Below are 20,188 nucleotides of genomic sequence, written 5' to 3'. Positions count from 1 at the left end.
ATTCTTGCTTGTGTGTGTGTGCTGGCAAAGGAACCCAGGATCTTTTGTGTAGCAGTAAGTGCTCTACCCCAGATCCACTCCCCGAGCCCATCTCTGGGATTCTAGACTGGGGCTCTACTGCAGAGTTACACCCCAGCCCAGTTCTCCAACTTTGGCCATCACTACTTCCATTCCCAGCAGAAAGATGCGCAGTGCTTGGGCAACATCTTGGAAACCTCAACTCTCTTGACAAGGGTGACCAGGGGGCTGCAGAGATGGCTCAGCAATCTGAGAGCACTGGCTGCTCTTGGAGAGGATCCAGGTTCAGTTCCCAGCACCCACATGGCAGCTCATGACCATCTGTAACTCCAGCTCAGAGAATCTCACACCCTCTTCTGGTCTCAGACACCAGGCATTCAGTCAGACATACATGTAGACAAAGCACCCATACACAAAATATTTAAGAGAGCCTAATAGCCTCAGCCCCGTCTCAGGGCTGAAGTTCACAGCATGGGGGAGGGGCCAGAGTTGAAGAAGTGAGAAGTGAAAGTTATTTAAATTTTTATTAAATATACTCTTTTGGCACAAATCTTTAAAATATATAAACATTATATATAAACAAAAAGTTTTCATGGCATCAAAATAGAACTCCAGACTGGACAGTGACCATAGGAGATGGCAGCTACAGAGGCCGAGAGCCCCCAGGCCAGAGCTACTGGGGGGTATGTGGGGAAGCAGATCAGGGACATGTGACCCCCTCACCTCTCCCACCCACCGGTGCTACCTGCCCTCTCTACCTCAGTGTAGCGGCCAGGCAAGTAACAGAGTGGGCAGTACTCTCACAAGGATGGGAATGGTCTCTCACAGCACCACAGGCTGCTGGGTGCCTGGGGACATGGTGGGGACGGCCCATCACCATCTGTGAAGGGGGAGATGGCTGAGCATCACAGGCATAAGGTAAGAAATACAGGAATGAGAAGGACCGCAGTCCAACCTGAAAATGCCTGGGGGTCAAGCCGCCCTGCTCAGCCCCTAAGTGAGATGGCTGCCGTCCAACTGTGGGAGGGAGCCAGCACCAGCTCACCAGAGCCAAAGCACAGGGATTCTGTGTGTGCCAGGATGCGCTGAAAACCAGATTCTAGAGGTGGGAGGGCTGCTGCAAGTTGGAAGCTAGCCCAGGCAGCACACTGAGGGCACACTAGCCAGGGCTTCTAGGGGGTGCAGTCTCAAAGACCCCAAATCAAGAACTCCAAACCTCAAGAAAGGCATGAAGTCCCTGGGGACCCCAGGAGAGTTCTCCTTGAGATAAGCTGGCTGGTGGTCCCTAGGTACCCAAGACACCTCTGCACTCATTCACACAGGCCGAGCTGCCCATCTTGGGCCTTCATTTGGCCTGGCTGAATAACAGCTTCAGTAGGGACCAGGGACCCACAGAAAACCCAGAGTTCAGGGTTGGGCAGTTTCAGGAGTTTGCACCCCATCTCCATGGGTGCTGTGCAAACAAGAGCCTTGGGCCTGTTTGGGGGCCCAGGCGACATGCTTTGGAAGACATCCCAGGTGAGGGAGACCCACATGGGCATTTCCAATGGGGTCTGTACCTGCCTCTCCTGCCTGGTGGCCATGGGCCTCCTGGAAAGGTTACAAGCCAGGTGGTTGGCAAAGGTGAGGTGCAGCCCTCTGAAATAAGATGGGTATAGTGCTCTGGGGAGAAAGCTTTGTGGGCAAGGGCAGCCATCTGTCACCTGAAGAGGATGAGCAAGCATGGTAGAGGACTGAGACCACTAAGCAAGCTGCAACCCTCTATTGTGTGGTTTTGAGGGAATGGCCATCACATCTGCAGGCCAGGCACAGTCGTAGCAAGAAGGGATGGGCTCTGAGCCCAGTGTGCCAGTGGGCACTAGAATCAGCAGCAGGTCAGAAGAAGGGGTCAGGAAGTGTAGCTGACCCCTTAGAGACCTTTGGGTAATGCTCCTGGGAAACTCACCAGCCACTAACAAGGAGCTGAAGGAAGGGGCACAACTAAGATCCATCATCACAATGTCATACCCTGAGGGCCAGCACTTTGTTATGGGCCCTGCATCCCCAAGCCAGGTCCCACCCTCCTGCCCATCCTCAAGGTACTACCAGGGCTGCCAGTGCACAGCTGCATGCCCTCAATCCACCAGCTCACCATCCACTGTTGTGTGGGCCTAGCTCTGCAGCTGGCGCAGCAGGATCTGCATGAGGTCGAAAGTGGTGAAGCTGATTCCCACGGCAATTGGGCCCTTCAGCCAGTTCATGCTCAGGCCCTTGTAGAGGCCCCGCACTGCACCCTCCTCACGGACAATGGAGCGCAGTGTCTTCAGGATGGACCCATGCTGGTGGCCTGTGACACCTGCCGTCTGCATGCGCCGCCGCACCACGTCCAGAGGGTAGGAGGCTGACTGCCCGATAAGGCCAGCACAGGCACCGAAGACCATGCGCTCAAAGGGGTAGGGCTGCGGGCGGCCACTGTACTCTGCAGGGCAGAGGGCACATGAGTGCCACACTTGCAGAGTCTAAGGCCCCACTTCCTGACCACCCTTTCTTAGTTTTGGTACAGGGAATGGAACCCAGGATTTCATGTATGCCAGATCAGAATCTGCCATTGAGCCAAGACCCAGCCTAATAAAAGACACATTTTGCAACAATGAGATTTACAAGGTCACAGTTCCCCATCCTGCAGTTTTCAGTGCCCCCTCATTTGTGGGGGTGCATCCCAAGATTCTCTATGGACACTTGAACCCTTAAGAGTACAGGGCTACCCAGATAGTGTCCTCCTCCATGGAAGATGTACATCTGCCTGACCTCAGTAAAATAATGAGACTCTAGCAATGTGCGGGGACAGCTGGGAGAATGTGGTCTCTATCTTAGTGTCCTGCTGGGGGCTACGGGCAGTGCTCCATAGAGCAAGTGCCCAGCACAGCCCACACGGCAGGAAAGGAAGAGACAAGCACGTTGCTGCGGAGTCTTAGGTCATGGCGGCCAGGGGTCCTCAAGCACCTGCAGGTGCTGGAGCACAGGCTCAGGTACCCTTGGATGGACAGGTCCTATCGTCACTTTCTGGTCTGTGACAGTCTCCCTGGGTAGTCCAGGCTGTCCTCCATCTTATGCCATCCTCCTGCCTCAGTCTCCTGAGCCACCATACTCAGCTAAATGAAGGGGGTTTAATATCCTGTATTTGTGCTGTGTGCTGACTTTCTTCTTGTCATTGTTGCCAGCTGAACACACACAGCATCTCCGCATGCGGGCGGCTGCCTTGCTGCCGCAGGTGAGCTGTGGAGGTGGTACACTGACACTGTACCACCACATAGAAGGACTCAAGGACCGTGTGCTAGTGTGACACCCCACAGACTTCAGTTTTTTATACAGGGTCTTGTTATGTGGCACAGGCTGGCCCTGTTCCTGCAGCAATCCTGCCTCATTCTCCTGAACGCTCAGATCACAGGGGCACCCACCACTCCTAGATTTTGAAGTGATTTCAGGAATGCCACCCATAGTCCCAGTGAGAGGCCTCAACTTCCCCAGATACTTACTATTTAACAAAAACGCCTGGGGGGACTGGAGCTGCCTATTTGCAGGGTGTTTCCCTTAAAAGCAAGAGGCCCTGGGGTTTAGTTTTATCTCCAGCACCTCATGAGATTAGTGTGGAGAGACAGCTAGAGAAGTGGAGGAAGGAGAATGAGGAGGAATTTAAGGTCTTGCTTGGATGCAAGAAGAACTTGAGGTCAGCCTGGGTCACATAGTGAGACCCTTTCTACAGAACCGAACAGAAATGAGTGAACGCATTAAAGGTTACAATCCAAGCTCCTGCGCTCTGGATGGGTGGGGTCCCTGAAATCCCTCCTCTTCACTCCACCTCCCTTACCTCTGTGCAGGCTCTTCAGCGACTCGTAGGTAAAGAAGCTGAGTCCTGCATAGGGAATGACGCCCAGCACAGTGGGTGTGAACCCAAAGTAGAGGGTCTTCAGCCCTTCCTCTCTCGAGATGCGGATGAAGACATGAAAGATGTTGCTGTACCTGCCGGGATCATGTTACAGGGCTTAGTGCCTGTACCCCATTCCCTCCTCCTGTTCAAAAGAGTGAGGAAACTCCATGGAGACAGCACTACCTGCTCTGTCAGGTACAGATACTAATGCCCTGTGCATATGCCAGGCAAGTGTCCTAGTCCCTGAGCTGCTAAGTAGACCAGGCTGGTTTTAAAATCACAGAAACCCTCGTATCTCTGCCTTGATGCTCAACCCTCCAGCTTTGGTTTTTCTGTTTTGTTTTGAGACAGGGCCTCACTATATAGGCCTGGCTAGCCTGGAGTTATCTATGTAGACCAGGCTGGCCACAAACTCACAAACTCAGAGATCTGTCTGCCTATGCTTCTGCTGAAATTTTATGTGGCAACACACACACACACACACACACATACACACACACACACACATACACACACACACATACACACACACACATACACACACACACACATACACACACATACACACACACACACCTACACACACACACACACATACACACACACACACACACACCTGGCTCTCTGACTCTGTCTCTCTTAGTGTCTATGGGTGTTTTGTCTGGATGTATGTCTACGTATCATGTGTGTATGTGTATGTGCGCACATACTGAAAGAAGACAGAAGAGGGTGTCCAATCTCTAGAAACTAGAGTTACAGACAGTTGTGACACCACACAGGTGCTGGGTATTGAGCACAGGTCTCTGCAACAGCAAACAGTATTCTTCACTCTCAGCCACCTCTCCAGGCCCAATCCTGGTTTGTTTGTTTCGGGACAGGATTTCTCTGTGTAGCCATGACTGTCTGTCCTGGAACTCACTCTGTTGACCATACTGGCCTTGACGCAGAGATCGGCCTGCCACTGCCTCCCAAGTGCTGGGATTAAAGGTGTGTGCCAGTCACCCTGAGGTGTGTTTGAGAACAAATGGTGCTTTCTGGAACTCTGCAGAATCTCACTCATTGGAGGGATCCCCAGTGAGCGCCACACACACCTCTACTGGTGACAGCACCCAGCATGGACCCCATGACAAGACTCACATTTCCTTGGGCGTCACAGCCATCCTTGCTCTGACCAAGTCCAGAGGGTAGGTGAGGGAAGCAGCCGTAGTTCCTGCCAGAGCACCGGCCAGGAAGCGGGGCCATGGAGGCAGGGCTCTGCGGACAAGCAGAACAAGTTGAGGCCTAGGCAGGGACAGGGGATGCCTAAACCTCAGTCTTCGAGGAACAGAAAACCCAGAAGGGTTCCAAGTGGTTGAACTCATGGGCTCACTTAGGCAGTGTCAAATGCAACCTCTTCTCTCCCTCCCTCCCCTGTGCAGAGTGTCTTCCCCAAGGCTGGGGCTGCATGGGAATCAGATCTGGGCAGAGGGAGAGGGAATGAGAGTTGAGAACATAGCACAGGAGAAGGAATGGAGGGTGGGGTGAAGGAAGAGGGAGGGGGGCTGTGGTCCTATAGAAAGGTTAGTGAGGGGTCAGAGCTTGGGGAGCCTAATTGGGGAGGCAATGGGTGGGGCCCGGTGAGGATGGGCAGTCCTGGTGGGCAGGGGCCTCACTCTCCACAGAAGCCATAGTAACGGCCCAGGATGCACTTGTACTCCTCGTGCGCGCTGAACTGGATGGCAGCGTATGGAATCACTCGCACCATGGTGGCCGAGTTCCCACGCCATAGGCTGAGGAAGCCCTCATTGAGGTAGGTGAAGTAGAGGAGCCGGAGGGCCTCCTGGAGAAGACAGGGAGTCAGCACTTCTTGGCCACCACCAGCCCTGGGCACACTCTGTGGGCAGCACCCTCAAATGCAGAGAGTGGGTGGTGGCGACCCTCATCAGGCCTGCTCAGCTAGAATCAGCCTAAACTGTGATTGTCTGGGCTCCCTGCACCCCACTTTCAGGCCCTCTCAAATGCTGGGCACTGGTGATCAACAGAAACGGGGGTTGCAAGGCTGGGAGCCCGGCATACACCGAATGGCTGTTGGTCTGACGGTGCTTCTCTCAGAAACGTTCTAGTGGACGGGCTGTCTAAGATGTCACACCCACAGGTGTGTTAGGGTGGCAACAGCAGTCTTTACTCTCCCCAGGAGATCTGGAAATGCTGGGCTCCTTGGAAACCTGCCCTCCCAGACCACCTGCTCCACCTAACCCTATAGCAGCTCACCTTGGCGGAGAATCTTTTTGAAGACACTGGAATAAACAAAAGCACAAGAGACCATGAAATCTAACCATCAGGCTTCTATGTCTGCAGCCCCCACAATGGGGCTCTGGGGTCTGACCTTCCTTGGCGCTGGTATGGGTGACGAGTGGAAGTGCACTAGGGTGGGAGAACTTCGTACAGGCCCAGCAACGGCAATGGAGACAGCACAGGGGGCCTAAGAATGGCTAGGGGCTTGGGCAGAAGCTGTGAAGTTTGCGTGTTGGAGATGTACACTTGGGAGGGCCTCACTTCTCTGGGGACGCTGCCAGCCCTGAACCTGGGCCTTCTCAAAACAAGGGCCAAGACTCTCCTGGTCTGCCTTCTGTTGTCCACGCCCCCACAGGCCTGCCTCATTCCACACTACACATCTTTACTCACCGTATGGGGCAGGACCCTGAGCTGTGTATGCCAGAAGGACTTGTGGGAAAGATCCAGAAGTATAGAGCCCCAAGGCTGAGGTGAGCCTCCACTGTGGCCACTGGCCACCCCCACCCAGCCCCCATGTAAAGCCTGAGAATATCTCCTACCCTCAGCGGGAAATCTCTGCCAGGGTCTGGAGCCACGGCCACAACCCTCCATCAGTAGACCAGCCAGGGAACCACCAGCACCACCAAGGCACAGTAACAGTGGCGGCCCCTCTCTCAACAGCTGAGGGCTTCCATCATTTGACCAGACCTGGCTGGCCCTCCCAGTTTAGGAGAGACATGGGCTCTGGGCTGTCCCTGAAAGTTACATCCATAGCCTCATCCAGGTCCCTGGGAAGGTGACTAGGTTTGGAAACACAGACTTTGTAGGTGTGACAGACTCAAGGTGCAGGAAGGTGGCCCGGGTACCTCTGAAGAACATGGGGGCGGGGGCTGGGGCTGGGTGTGGCAGCAAACACATGTGATTCCAGCACTTACGAAGCTGAGGCAGAAGAATTGCTGTAAGTTCAAGACTACAACGTAAATATGAAGCCAGCCTGGGCTACAGTATGAGACTAAGTATAAGTTACTTGGGCTGTGGAGAGGAAGAGGAGGTGACCACTTGGCTGCTTCCATATTGCACAAGGGCAGATGCACAGGCTTTACCTTGGAAGATGATCTTGGTTCGGTCCAGAGGGGCTACTGCTGTCTTGGCAAGCGCACCGGCCAGGGCTCCGGACAGCAGGGAGCTGAGCACTTGTCTGTGGTCTCTCTACAACAGAGCACCAGGTCACAGGCTCAGAAATCAAAGTAGTCAAGGCCTCACAGAGGCTAGAGGGGATGCTCACAGGAGGACCAGGACCCAGAGATGCACAAATCCTTTAGTGTTTGTGGGCACGCATGGAGGCCAGAGCTCAGCACTATTCTGTTTCTCAGTGGATCTGGGGCTTACTGATTCAGCTGGACTGGGTGGGCAGCAAGCTCCGGGATCCTCCAGTAAGCTCTCTGTCTTAGCATGGGCTCACAGTCACGTGGCATCACAGCTCCTTGCAGGTCCTGGGGTTCTGAACTCAGATCTCCCAACTTTACAAACATGTCTTTACTGACTGAGTTGTCTCCCAGCCTTTTTTCCTCTTCCTTTATTTATTATTTTGAGACAGGGACCCTCTGTGCAATTATGGCTGGCCTGGAACCTGCTTTAAGTAGACAGAGATCCTCCTGCTTCTGCCTCCTGAGCTCTGGGATTAAAGGTGTGCCCCACATGCTTATCTCCCCCCATTTTGAGACGGGATCTTGCTCTGCAGCCTAGACTTTCCTAAATCTTGCAGTCCTCTGCCTCAGCCACCCAAGCACTGAGACAACAGATATGCACTATTGTTCCTGTCCATCGCTCTTACATTTCACATGTAGCCTTAGTGTCATCTAAAGTACTGCTTGGCCTTGTGCAGTTAGCCTCTTGGGGTGAGGCTGACAGTTACCCCTGAAAGTTTCCCTGAGCTGTCCTTCCATCTTCCTGGTTTTCACAAACCTTTGTGCTTCCCATTCCCATTCCTTGTTTGTATAATTACAGCGTGGCATTTTGAAGCCATTTTTTTTCCAATACAGGGTTTCTCTATGTAGCCCTACTTGCTCTGTAGAGCCACACCGTGCCCAGCTAGTAATTAGCCCTCCATGGGGCTGCCATAAGGGCAGAATAGCATCCAGGCAATGGCTAACAGGCAATGCTGGGGATCCAGTGGCTAGCAGGAGGGGAAGCTGGGCATTCAGTGGCCAGCACGGGGCAATGCTGGGGGTTCAGTGGCCAGCAGGAGGTGAGGTTGGGGGTCCAGTGGCCAGCAGGGGTTGATGCTGAGAGTTCAGAGGCCAGCATGGGGTGACGTTGGTGGTCTACTGGCAGGGGCAGTGGTAAATGATGGCTGAGGGGGTTCACTGGCGGTGGTGCCTTCAGTGCCTGGGCGGGAGGGGGCGGACAGGAACTGTCCCGAGGCTCTCCCGAACGCTTTACATTCTGTCAGGCAGTCAGCCAGCCTCAGGACTGTGCTTAAATACCCCACTAGTGACTTTCCAGTGGCCCTGGTACATGCATCCTCTTGTCCCACTGGCAGCCCCAGGTGCCTCCTGTAACTCAGGAAAAGGTCAGGAGGACCACAAGGCACTGCCAGCTCAGTCATTGACCCCATGGACTTTGGGACTGTTGGTATAGTGCCTGCTAGGCCTGGGGAGACCTGTGGACTGTGCAAGCCTGTTTTGGGTTCAGCAGGACCTCCACTGGTGGCAGATGTCCACAGGGAACAAGAGTGGCTGGAGCTGGGCACTTGCGACTCTCTGGCCTTAGACTCCCGAGTGCTGGGACTACAGATAGACTCTAGCATGCCCAGTCCCACTTTCACTTTCAGACGGACTGTCTCCTCAGCTGCAGCAAGGCCTGCCACCCCTGCTCTCCACCCAGGACCTCCTACAATTAGGAGTGAGGCCTCGGCCTCTTGCCAAACATTGGGCCTGGCTGGATTCCTGCATCAGCTAGGCTCTGATGACACCTTGGGCAGCACGCATCTTCTTGTGAGCAAAGATAGAAATGGTTCGTGCCATGCAAGGGAGTGAGGATGGCTCCACTGACCTGGGGAGGACCCCGGAGACCAGCCTGCAGCAGCGGTCCTCAACCTGTGGGTCAAGACCCCTTTGGTCAAATGACCCTTTCACAAGAGTCGCCTAAGACCATCAAAAAACACATATTTACGTTTCATGACAGTAGTACAATTACATCTATGAAGTAGCAATAAAAATACTCTTGCTGGGTGGTGGTGCACACACTTTTAATCCCAGCACTTGGGAGGCAGGTGGATCTCTGTGAGTTCGAGGCCAGTCTGGTCGACAAGAACTAGTTCCAGGACAGGCTGCAAAGCTACAGAGAAACCCTGTCTCGAAAAAAAGAAAAGAAAAGGAAAAAATACAAATTTTACAGTTGGGGTAACCACAACATGAGGAACTATATAAAGGCTGCAGCATTAGGAAGGTTGAGAATCACTGTCCCACACGGAGGGAGGTGGCAGTACTTGCCTTTGAGGAGACAGCCCCCGACAGAACAGCTTCAGCATCTTCGCGCAGGCGCACCGAGCCTTCCTGTACACCATTACCCATCCCAGGCGTGCTGAACAGCGGGAGACTCAACCCTGAGGAACAAGAAGGGCTGGGTGAGGTGAGCTGGACTCAGCGGGTTGGTGGCAGCTTGGCTGTTGACTTCTGAGGCTCACCCAAGCCAACACTTGACTCTTGGCTCCACTCCCAAGAGGGAGAATATGCCCTTGCCCTTGGCTTTAATCAGATTCTGAAGCTGCTGTGCCCTGGGTCGATGGCTTCATCATAACAAACATCTTTCTTTTCTGTCACTTGTACATGGTCATCACAAATAGACTGCTTTTCTGAACCAGTGCTAGCAGATAAGAGAGGATAAGAGGCTGGCTGAGGCCACACAGCAAGAAGAAAGAAAGGATAATCTTCTGACCATCACCAGCATGTCAGGAAATGGAGAGAGATCGGGGACCTATACACCCACAGTCACTGAGTACCAGCCCCACCACCAATCCAGGGTGGTCTTCCAGCATGAGTCTATGCAGCAAGATTTTAAAAAAAAAAAAAAAAACCTCAGAAAGAGAAATTGGGGTTCAACCTATAGATCAAAGAAGCAAAGCAGTCAGCCATTGGCTCTTACCTCAACCTCAGTCTGAATTGGTGATCCTGCCTTCAGGAATCTCAGAATGAGACTGTGCCTGAGAGCTGTCTACTCCCATTTTATAATCCTCTCTAGGGCTGGGATTATAGGCATGCACCACTGGGACTAAAGGCATGCACCGCCCAGTTTCTATGACATCTAGTGTGGCTACTGGGATTAAAGGTGTGTATTACCATTGTCTGGTCTGTCAGTGGTGCTGTTTTACTCTCAGATCTTCAGGTGAGCTTTATTTATTAAAATACAAATGAAATACCACTACAAGTCTAGACCCAAGGGCTCTCTCTGACACCAGCTGCCTGTTCTCTGCAGAAAGAAATTGTGTGAAGGAAGGCCTTGTTCCCTGCACTCTCCCCTGAAGATCTAGACCAGTGCAGCCACCTGTGTCCCGCCTTCTCAGGCCACTAGACCTCAGGGGGAAGCAGAGATGAAGGGATGATAGAGATGTCACTGTGCCCCATTGTTCTTTGAGGTCTTGTCAGCAGACTTGGCGACCCTACCGTTTGGGAGGCTGAGGCAGGAAGACCTGAATCCAAGGCCATCAAGTTTAAGATCAGCTTGGCATCAGTAAAAAGGAAAGGAAAGCCGGGAGCTGGCTCAGTGGAAGAACACTGACCTAGAATCCACGAGTGAGGGGCTGGAGCCACTGCTGTGACAGACAGCTCAGCAGGTATCACTAGCCTTGCCTACTTGAGGCTCAAAGCTTAATCCCCATTGTGGAGGGGGACATCCAATCAACAAGGATGGGGGTGCAGCTTTCGTAAACCTGGTAAGTAGGAGGTCTGGGGTGCCATCTCAGGGCCAACAAATAAAAGTATAAATGAATGAAAAAAGTGAGAAATCAGCACACAGAGCAGTGTGATGGTGAGCGGTGTGATGGTGAGCAGCAGCTGCAGGAAAGCAATGGCACTGACTGGGAGTTGTAAGCCCCCAGCTCTGCCCTCAATGTGGTTTAGCCTCAATCCAGGAGAAACAGAGGGCCCAGCCCACTGTGGGGGGTGCTATTCCTGGGCAAAGGTCCTGGGTACTGTAAGAAAGCCTTTAATCTCTGCACTCAGGAGGCAGAGGCAAATGGATCTCTGTGAATTTGAGGCCAGTCTGGTTGGTGAGTTCCAGGACAGCCAGGGCTACAGAGTGACACCCTGCCTTGAACAAACCAAAAAGAAAAAGAAAACAGGGAAAAAAGAAAAGAAAAGAGAAAGGAGGCTGAAGGCCATGGGGAGCGAGCCAGTATGCAGTACTCCTCCACAGTCTCTGCATTAGCTCCTGCCTCCCCTCACTGAATTCTAACTGCAATAAAACCCTGTCCTCCCCCAAGGAGCTTTCAGTCCTGACGTTTATCCTGGCGACAGAAACTCTGACTAGGACTTGTGCCATGTCAGGCAGCTCACTCACAACTACCTGGACTCTAGTTCTGTGGCCTCGACAGGTACCCACACATACTGACACAAATATAAATACAAAAATAAAAATAATACGGGCAGGAGGGTTGGGGGCATGGATCAGCAATAGAGCTCTGTCTGGCCTGTAGGAGGCACTAGTTCCCAACCCTAGTAATTTAAGGAAGGGAAGAAAGAAAAAAATCAACGACTGAGGTTGGGACAGGAAACATAAATGTGAGCTTGCGTCAGTACCCGAGGTATTCAGAAAGGGGAACCACAGGCTAGGGAAGGGATGACAGCTGGAAGGTGGAAGGACACCGAGTGATGATCCAGAGGTGTCTCCAGGACTCCCCCCACTTTAAGACGAGTGAATTAGATGGTGGGGAAAGGAGAGAACTCTTCTGTGGATGGAGCCCTGAAAACGCATGCAACTCCCCAGAACTTATATGGTGGAAGGAAAGAGCCAATGAGCTGTCCCCTGACCTCCAAGTGTGCACTGTGACACAAGTGTGTATGTGCTCACACACACAACCCCATATAAACAAATGCAACAACAAAAACTTAAAACAAACAAAGTCCCCAGGAGGATGAGGCTGTGCAGGCTCTGAGCAGACACATCATTTATCAAAGGTGCTTGTGGACTTTGGGGCACTGACCCTCAAAACTCACCTCCCAGTGGAACTGTGGGAAACATGACATATATGATAAAGGGGCAGTGACACAAATATGTGTCCTTGCCTAGTGCATGAGACTGTTTTACCAATAGCACTGCCAGGAAAGAAAATGTATGTTTATATAAAACAGGTCTGAAGTCCAGGCGCGACTGTGCACACCTCTCACCTTGGCCTCAGGAGGAGTTCAAGGTCAGCCTGGGAAATGTGAAACCTTGTTTCCTAAAAATAAAAAATAGCCTGGCATGGTGGCACACACTTTTAATCCCAGCACTCAGGAAGCAAAGCCAGGTAGCTCTCTGAATTGAGGCCAGCCTAGTCTACACAGCAGTTCCAGCAGGACAGCCAGAGCTACATGGAGAAACTGTCTTGAAAAACCAAAAATAGAAAGGAAAAAAAAAAAGGGGTAGCTTTTCATGTGTAAGGTCCTGGGTTCTATCCCCAGAGAAATGACAGAATGACAGATGATGGATGGATGGGTGGATGCATGCATGGATAGATGGATGAATGGATGCATGGATAGATGGAAGCATGGATAGGATACAGGGTCAGGAGGCAGGGATAGATCAGAAACCTGATGAGGACTCTGAACCCCGAGTCCGGCCTGAGTACAGAGCTTTACTGACATAGTTGATGAATTAGAAAGTTAAGCTGCTTATAAAGCCAGGAGTATCCTGAAAACTCAGCCGGTTTTACCAACTCCAAAGACACTACCAGCCCCATGTGGTGGTGACATCATCTACCCTGCAGGTCTGTGGTACCTAGCCTGGGCACCTATCTGTTTGACATCCTGGGACACCAGCACTCCCTCTCAGGGCCCAGCCTCTTTCCTCAGCTCATGAGTAGCCCAGGAGGAGTCACAACAGCCCAAAAGCTACTTTTGATGCACTCCAGTGGATGAGGCAGGAGGATCATAAGCTCCAGACAAGCCAGTGATACACAATGAGACCTCAAAAACAGAAAAACAAAACAAGTGAAAGAAAGCTATTTCTGAGCCAGGTGGTGGTGGCGCACACCTTTAATCCCAGCACTCGGGAGACAGAGGCAGGCGGATCTCTGTGAGACCAGTCTGCTCTACAGAGCAAGTTCCAGGGGCTGGAGAGAAGGCTCAGCGATTAAGAGCACTGACTGCTCTTCCAGAGGACCCAGGCTCAATCCCCAGCACCCACATGGCCACTAACAACTGTCTGTAACTCTAGTTGCAGGGGATCCAACACCCTAACACAGACATATATGCAGACAAAACATCAATGCACCTAAAAATTAAAAATAAATAAATAAATTTACAGAGCAGGTTCCAAGACAGGCTTCGAAGCTACACAGAGAAACCCTGTCTTGAAAAACCAAAATAAATAAACAAATAAATACAAATAAAAACACCCTAGTAAGCAATATGCAAGACTATAAAGAGACTAAAATTAGCCAGGCAATGGTGACACACGCCTTTAATCCCAGCACTGAGGAGGCAGAGGCAGGTGAATCTCTTGAGTTCGAGGTCAGCCTGTTCTACAAAGCCAGTTCTAGGACAGCCAAGGCTACACAGAGAAACCCTGTCTTTTGAAATCAAAGAGACTAAAACTAGGGCTTCGGCTGCATCTCAGCTGGTAAAGTGCTTGCCTAGCAGTCGGGAAGCCATGGTTTCCCATCCCAGCGCCACATAAAAACAGGTGCCGCGAGACACACCTATCACCCCAGCACTAGAATGGGGAACTGCCTCAAATAAAGAAAGAAAACGAAGCCGGGCGATGATGGCGCACGCCTTTAATCCCAGCACTCGGGAGGCAGAGGCAGGCGGATCTCTGTGAGTTCGAGACCAGCCTGGTCTACAGAGCTAGTTCCAGGACAGGCTTGAAAGCCACAGAGAAACCCTATCTCGAAAAACCAAAAAAAAAAAAAAAAAAGAATGAAAATGAGAATGAATGGGTGGAATAAAGGCTACAAAACAATGCCAAGTGAAGGACAGCCTCTGTGGCTTTCGAGCAGGTGCTGGCCTTGGGGCGGTACGGTCACTGCGGGGCACATGCAGAGCACTAAGGGGGCACCTTCTGTAGGGCTTGCTGTTAGCTGGTTTCCTAGAAGACCTCTTGGCAGAGTGCACACTGGGTGAACGGCCTGTGTGGAGGAGTGAGACATATACCACAAACAGGGCACAGTGGCAGCATCCCACGCCAGACCTGCCTTTCTGTCTGTCTGAACTGTCTAACCTGTCTGAAAGGGAGACGGCCAGGGCTGCTTTATAGATGGGGAGTTGGGAGTAAAACTGATAGAACCTCTGCCTGAAATTTCCCAGTGAGGAGCTAGGGGTAGAGGGGCTGCCTAGAATCCTCCAATGAAGGGCAGCGGGGAGGGGTGGGGTAACATCTTAAGCTCCCCAACCCCCACTGCCAGCACTCTAAAATCTACAAAAAAAAATCTTCTGTAGATAGGGAGGCTGTAGCCTGTTGACCCACAAAGGTGACAGTGACTCCGGGTGGCTACTGGTGTGTATGCATGGCTGCTCACTCACCCTCTACTGAGGAATCCCCCTTACTTGTCGGAGATGCTCAATCAAGCCTAGCACAGGACTCCAAAGCTGCAGGAGATCCTTTCCCTAGGGAGGCCAGACCTCACAGTTGTCCTAGAAAACCACGTGTTCCTTAATTAGGCCTTCACTTACCCCAGAGGAAGAGCCAAGGGGTGGGGCTGGAGGAGGCTGGACATCAATTCCCAAAGTCAAATAGAACATAACTCTGTCACAAGCAGTGTCTTGAGCAGCTCAGTGCCCTGCAAGCTGACTCTTGGCACTTGGGAGTCACTCTCCAAGCTCATGTCCTGGGACGGGGACAGAAGTCAGTTTCTGAACCAGCAGGCTCAGGACTAGTTAACCTGTGCTTGCTGTAGGCTAATGCCATAGGTAGCTTGGTAGAAGATGAGTCAAGGGAAAGCACACTTGAGGGACGGCAGCCAGGATACCTAGCCTTGACATGAGGCTACCCAGCCTTTTACAAGCCTGGAAAAAGCCAGGGAAAAGCACATCTGAGGCAGGCTGTATGACTAGGCCTGCATGACTTTAAAAATCTTGGGATAGGCAACAGCACTTAGTAGGGAGGCGATTTCCTAGCCGGTGCAATATACCGGCCTCCGTCTGTCTCCTGTGCTGCCAGTCTGTTGCCCCGCACTGGGAGTTGTTGCAGGAAGGTCAAATTCAAGGTTGGGCTCGCCTTAGATAATAATAATCACCCTGGCCTCAGTGATGAGCCAGCTGGTGCTCTGGAGTGCCTGTCTTGGGACAAAGCTAGGTGAGATGTCAGTTCAGGAGGACAGGATGTGGCTCCTGTGCCCACAGTGGGAATGTGAGGACTCCGCAGAATGTGCCTCGCCATCTGAGAGGCTCTGCTCCCCAGAGGCAGGCGGTTCGGTCAGGTGGACAGCGACCCACGGTGGCTTGGAAAGCAAACACAGAAACCATCTGCAAGTGCTCTGAGGGTATAGGCTGCTTGCTGGGCAGGTACCAGCTCAAACATAAAGCATCAGTATTGAGCACGCTCACAGTTTCCTAAACAATACAGTAGGCTATTTGCTTACTATTTGAACTCTATCTGGTGCTCTGTCATCTAGGGAGGACACACTTAGGGACTAGGCAAACAATGCACCACTGTACAGAAGGGCCAGGAGCTGAAGGTTTCAGTAAAAGGTGGGTAGGGGTGGAACACACAAAGAGGAAGGACACAGATGACGACACTAGAACCAAGCCTCACATCAAACAGCAGATGGCAGTGTTGCCATCCTGTTACTGGTGCTGAGCTGCAGGTGCCAGGCTTTGTCTGGGGTCTATTGGCTATTTCTTCATGTCCTTCCCCAGTGTTAAACATTTACAGTTACACACTGCCCCCAGCCATCCCCATCCTGTCTTTCTCATCTGTGTTCCCTCCTGACTCCTTTCCCCAGTCTCTGTTCTTCAAGATGAAACACCATAAGGACACTGCCCGGGAAGAAACAGCACAGGGTTCTCTCAGTGTTCAGGCCTGAATTTCCTAGTTAAGGTAAGGTCAGGTAAGCATCTCCTGGTCAAGTGGCCATTTTGCCACCTCTTAGCTCTGCTTTCTATGGTCACTTTGCTTCAGGGTGTGTGTGTGTATGGGTGATGGGGGGCAGATGAAGTGCCAACTATGGAGCAGGGGAAAACATTGATCTGTATGACCCAAATTGGTTTATAGGAAAGATATGTCTTCTATTCTGTTTTTGTTGTTGCCGTTTATACATTCTGGTTTTTTAAGACATGGTTCCTCTATGTAGCCCTGGCTGCCCTGGTACTTGCTCTGTAAACCAGGCAGGCCTGGAACTCAGAGATCCACCTGTCAGAGCCTTCCAAGTGCTGGGATTAAATTATGCACCACCACCCAGCTTTGTTTTTGAGACAGGGTCTCGTGTAGCTTAGGCTGGCTTGAACTCCTGATCCTCTTGCCTCAGTCTCCTTTAGCGCTGGATTTATAGATGTGCTACACCATGCCTGGCTCAAATCCAATTTTATTTGTTGGTACTGGGGTTGAAGCAAGGCTTCTGGGTGCTGAGAAACTGCTGAAGCACTGAGCTGTATCCACTAGCCCTCTTTTACTCATTTTTGTTTTCTCTTTCAAACAGGGTCTTGTACTATTTTTTGAGGCTGGCCAAAAACATGCTGTGCAAGCCGGGTGGTGGTGGCGCACGCCTTTAATCCCAGCACTCGGGAGGCAGAGGCAGGCGGATCTCTGGGAGTTCGAGGCCAGCCTGGTCTACAAGAGCTAGTTCTGGGACAGGCACCAAAGCTACAGAGAAACCCTGTCTCGAAAAACCAAGAAAAAAAAAAAACATGCTGTGCAGCTGAAAACAACTGTAAACTCCTGACCCTTCTGCCTCTACCTTGTGAATGTTGGGATGACAGATACACGCCACACTTGGCTCAACTAACTTCCGTTCAGTACTAGGGATGGAACCCATGACCTCATGGTGCCAGCAAACACTCTACCACTGAGCTGCCCCGCCCTCTCCTACTGCTTTTCCTTGGCCTAAACAAGCAAGGTGGGTGGTGAGTGATGCAGTGACAACTCCAAGACAGCAACTACGGTAGGACAGGTGAGGAGCTTAGTTAGCATGCAGGAGACTTGGGTTCCATCCTCAGATCCTTGAGTGTCAGATCTCTGGCTATCCAGGGAGGTCTACCTGTACCCCTGCCTCAGGGTTGCGGCCAGCCCCACCCTATCCCTGGAGGGGGCTACTACTCAGTGACAGGTCTGCAGTGTATCCCATGACAGTCATCTGAAGCAAATTACTATCAGTCTGTCAATGATAAAGGCTGGTTTCTTTTCTAGTTCATAGAGTTTGGAGTGTCTGGGATGGTGGCTGTTGACTGAAACCCTGCCTGCCAGGCTTGAAGACAGAGGAAGCTCCTCACTCTGTGCTCTGGGGACTGTGACTGTCACCCTGGCTGGGAGCTCTATGCATGCCTCACAATCTCTCAGATTTCAAAAGACCCAGACAGCTCTGGCCACAAGGCACAGCTGCTAACTCAGCACAAGGGGTCTGAGGTACAAAGCCAGCCCAGGTGGGACACATGGAAAGCCCCAGGCCAGCTGGGGCAACTTAGCAAGACACTGTCTCAAAGATGAGAAGGTCCATATAGGAGTGGGGATACATATAGCTCGGTGGGAATGTACTGAAAAAAGAAAAAACAGTCCGTGAGACAGCTCGGCAGGAAGAGACTTTGCTGTTGAGCCTGATGGTCAGATCCATCTCTGGAGCCTGTCTGGTGAACCGACAGAACTGACTCACGCACATTCTCCCCCACCACGGTAAATAATTGTACAAAACGTCACTGTCCTCTGTTCTCACCGACCACACTACTACCAGAGGCTCTAGAGTGCTATGCTGGCTCCCTTCAGTTATTGCGGCTCACGTCAAAAGCCCAGGTTCTCACCACAGTGCAGTGCTCTGCACCTGGTCACTCACAGTTATTTGATGGACAGGTAGGTAAATTACCTGGACACTCTGAACTCCACATCTTCATACTTTGCTCTGCTAAAAAACATTTCTGCATTCTTTGAAACCCACCTTGAAAATCTCATCCTCACTCTTGCCAGTGTTACCTGTGCCGAGTGGTTCTCCACGCAGGTGGGGATGGCACACGCCTTTAATCCCAGCACTTAGGAAGCAGAGGCAGGAGGATCTCTGTGTTCAAGCCCAGCCTGGTCTACAGACTGAGTTCCAAGACAGCCAGGGCTACACGGCGAAACTCTGTCTTGAGCTCCTCCCCTAAAAGAAGTGGGTCCTATACCCTGTTCCACTAGATCCCCACTCAGGCTGGGGGCCATGGAAGCACCAGAGCCTGCATGGTGCTTTAGCCTCACCAGCTGTTCCTGTCCTTGTGCAGGTCTCTACTGCTTCCCCGAATGGGGGCAGATCCTACTGCTGCTGTGACTAGAGGCCATGTGACCTCTATACCCCTGTCCTTCCCTCTGTCACTATATTCCTGGGCAAATATACAAGCTGGCTAGTATGCTCCCTAACAAGGAAGCAAGCAGGACTGAGCCCAGTGGATCAAATAGGCCATGCAGCACTCCAGCCCAGTGCTCCCCTACCATCTTTCTGTTTGTTTGTGAGGCGGGTCATACTGTGTAGCCCAGGTTGGCCCTGAACTCAGAGATCCTCCCACCTCTGTCTCCCCAGTGCTAGGACTAAGGGAGTGTGCCATCATGCCTGACTCTTTATTTGAAAAAGGGGCTTTGAACTCAACTCAACTATATAACTGAGGATGACCTTGAACTCCTGATCCTTCCGCCACCAAGTCCTGAATGCTGGGAGGACACTTAGCTATTCTCTGCCATGTTTAAGGGCCATCTGCTCTAGGGAAAGGCCTGAGAGGGAGCAGATTGTCCTCCCACCATGCTGGGAGCTGGGCACCAGGACTGTTTCCTCCAGGGTGGGATGAGGGGACTACACACTGCAGAGGAGGATGCAGTGGCTGCAGGATTCCTGACAGCAGCCTAGACTCCTGCTCAGAGCTGCCAGAAGCTTGGTGCACCCATCCATTCTGCAGACAAGAAAGTCACACCTGAGCAAACTGTGAGTTCTGTCATCTACGCTGTTTTTCTTGTCCTAGGTCCCTAAACAATATCTTTGTTACAACTGTGTGTATTGTACTATACACCGCTTCGGCTTCTAAATAACCTAAGATGACCTGCAGTCTCAGGACCTAGTGAGCTCAGGCTGGAGAGACAGTTCCAAGGTTAAGAGCATTGGTTGTCCTTGGAGTCAGGGGTTTGGCTCCCAGCACACACATGGTGCCTCACAACCATCTGTAACTGTGGTTCCAGGAGATCTGATGTCATGTTCTGACCTCTGCTGGCACCAGGCATGTGGGTGATGCACAAATATACATGTAAGCAAAATATCCACGATGTGGGATGTCCCTCTGTATGTTGTGAATATGTTTTATTACCACTGGTTAATAAAGAAACTGATTTGTCCAACAGCCAGGCAGAATAGTGCCAGGTGGGAAATCCAAGCAAAGATAAAGGGGAAAAGAAGGCAGAGTCAAGGGAAATAGCAGCAGCTGCTAGAGAAGCAAGATGCGAGTTAAAAGGTCACGAGCATCATGGTAAAATATAGAATAACAGAAATGGGTTAATTCAAGTAGCAAGAGCTAGTTAATAATAAGCCTGAGTTAATAGACCAAACAGTTTGTAATTAATATTAAGCCTCAGAGTGGTTATTTGAGAATTGGGGAGTGGGAGAGAAACCTCCAGTTACACGTCCATACACAAAAAAATAAAGAGTTG

General features: G+C 51.6%; 1 protein-coding gene across 2 annotated transcripts in view; it reads right to left on the bottom strand.

The window, feature by feature from the left end:
• Positions 1-528: 528 nt before the first annotated feature.
• Slc25a42 (solute carrier family 25 member 42) overlaps positions 529-20,188 on the bottom strand; it is a 29,474-nt gene continuing 9,814 nt past the window's right edge. For both annotated transcript variants that reach the window (XM_041674960.1, XM_041674961.1), the window contains exons 2-8: positions 9,673-9,785; positions 7,282-7,387; positions 6,176-6,201; positions 5,578-5,744; positions 5,063-5,179; positions 3,866-4,017; positions 529-2,476 (exon numbers count right to left, since the gene is read on the bottom strand). In XM_041674960.1, the coding sequence (XP_041530894.1) occupies positions 2,169-2,476; positions 3,866-4,017; positions 5,063-5,179; positions 5,578-5,744; positions 6,176-6,201; positions 7,282-7,387; positions 9,673-9,753 (957 nt within the window). In that variant the 5' untranslated portion in view covers positions 9,754-9,785 and the 3' untranslated portion in view covers positions 529-2,168. The remainder of the gene's footprint in view (positions 2,477-3,865; positions 4,018-5,062; positions 5,180-5,577; positions 5,745-6,175; positions 6,202-7,281; positions 7,388-9,672; positions 9,786-20,188) is intronic.

Source organism: Microtus oregoni, unplaced genomic scaffold (genome assembly GCF_018167655.1).
Source record: "Microtus oregoni isolate MIOR12 unplaced genomic scaffold, Mior012 000025F_ref0000491, whole genome shotgun sequence".
NCBI lineage: Eukaryota > Metazoa > Chordata > Mammalia > Rodentia > Cricetidae > Microtus > Microtus oregoni.
The sequence above is the reverse complement of the archived record's forward strand: the minus strand, read 5'-3'. Positions and strand labels throughout refer to the sequence as shown.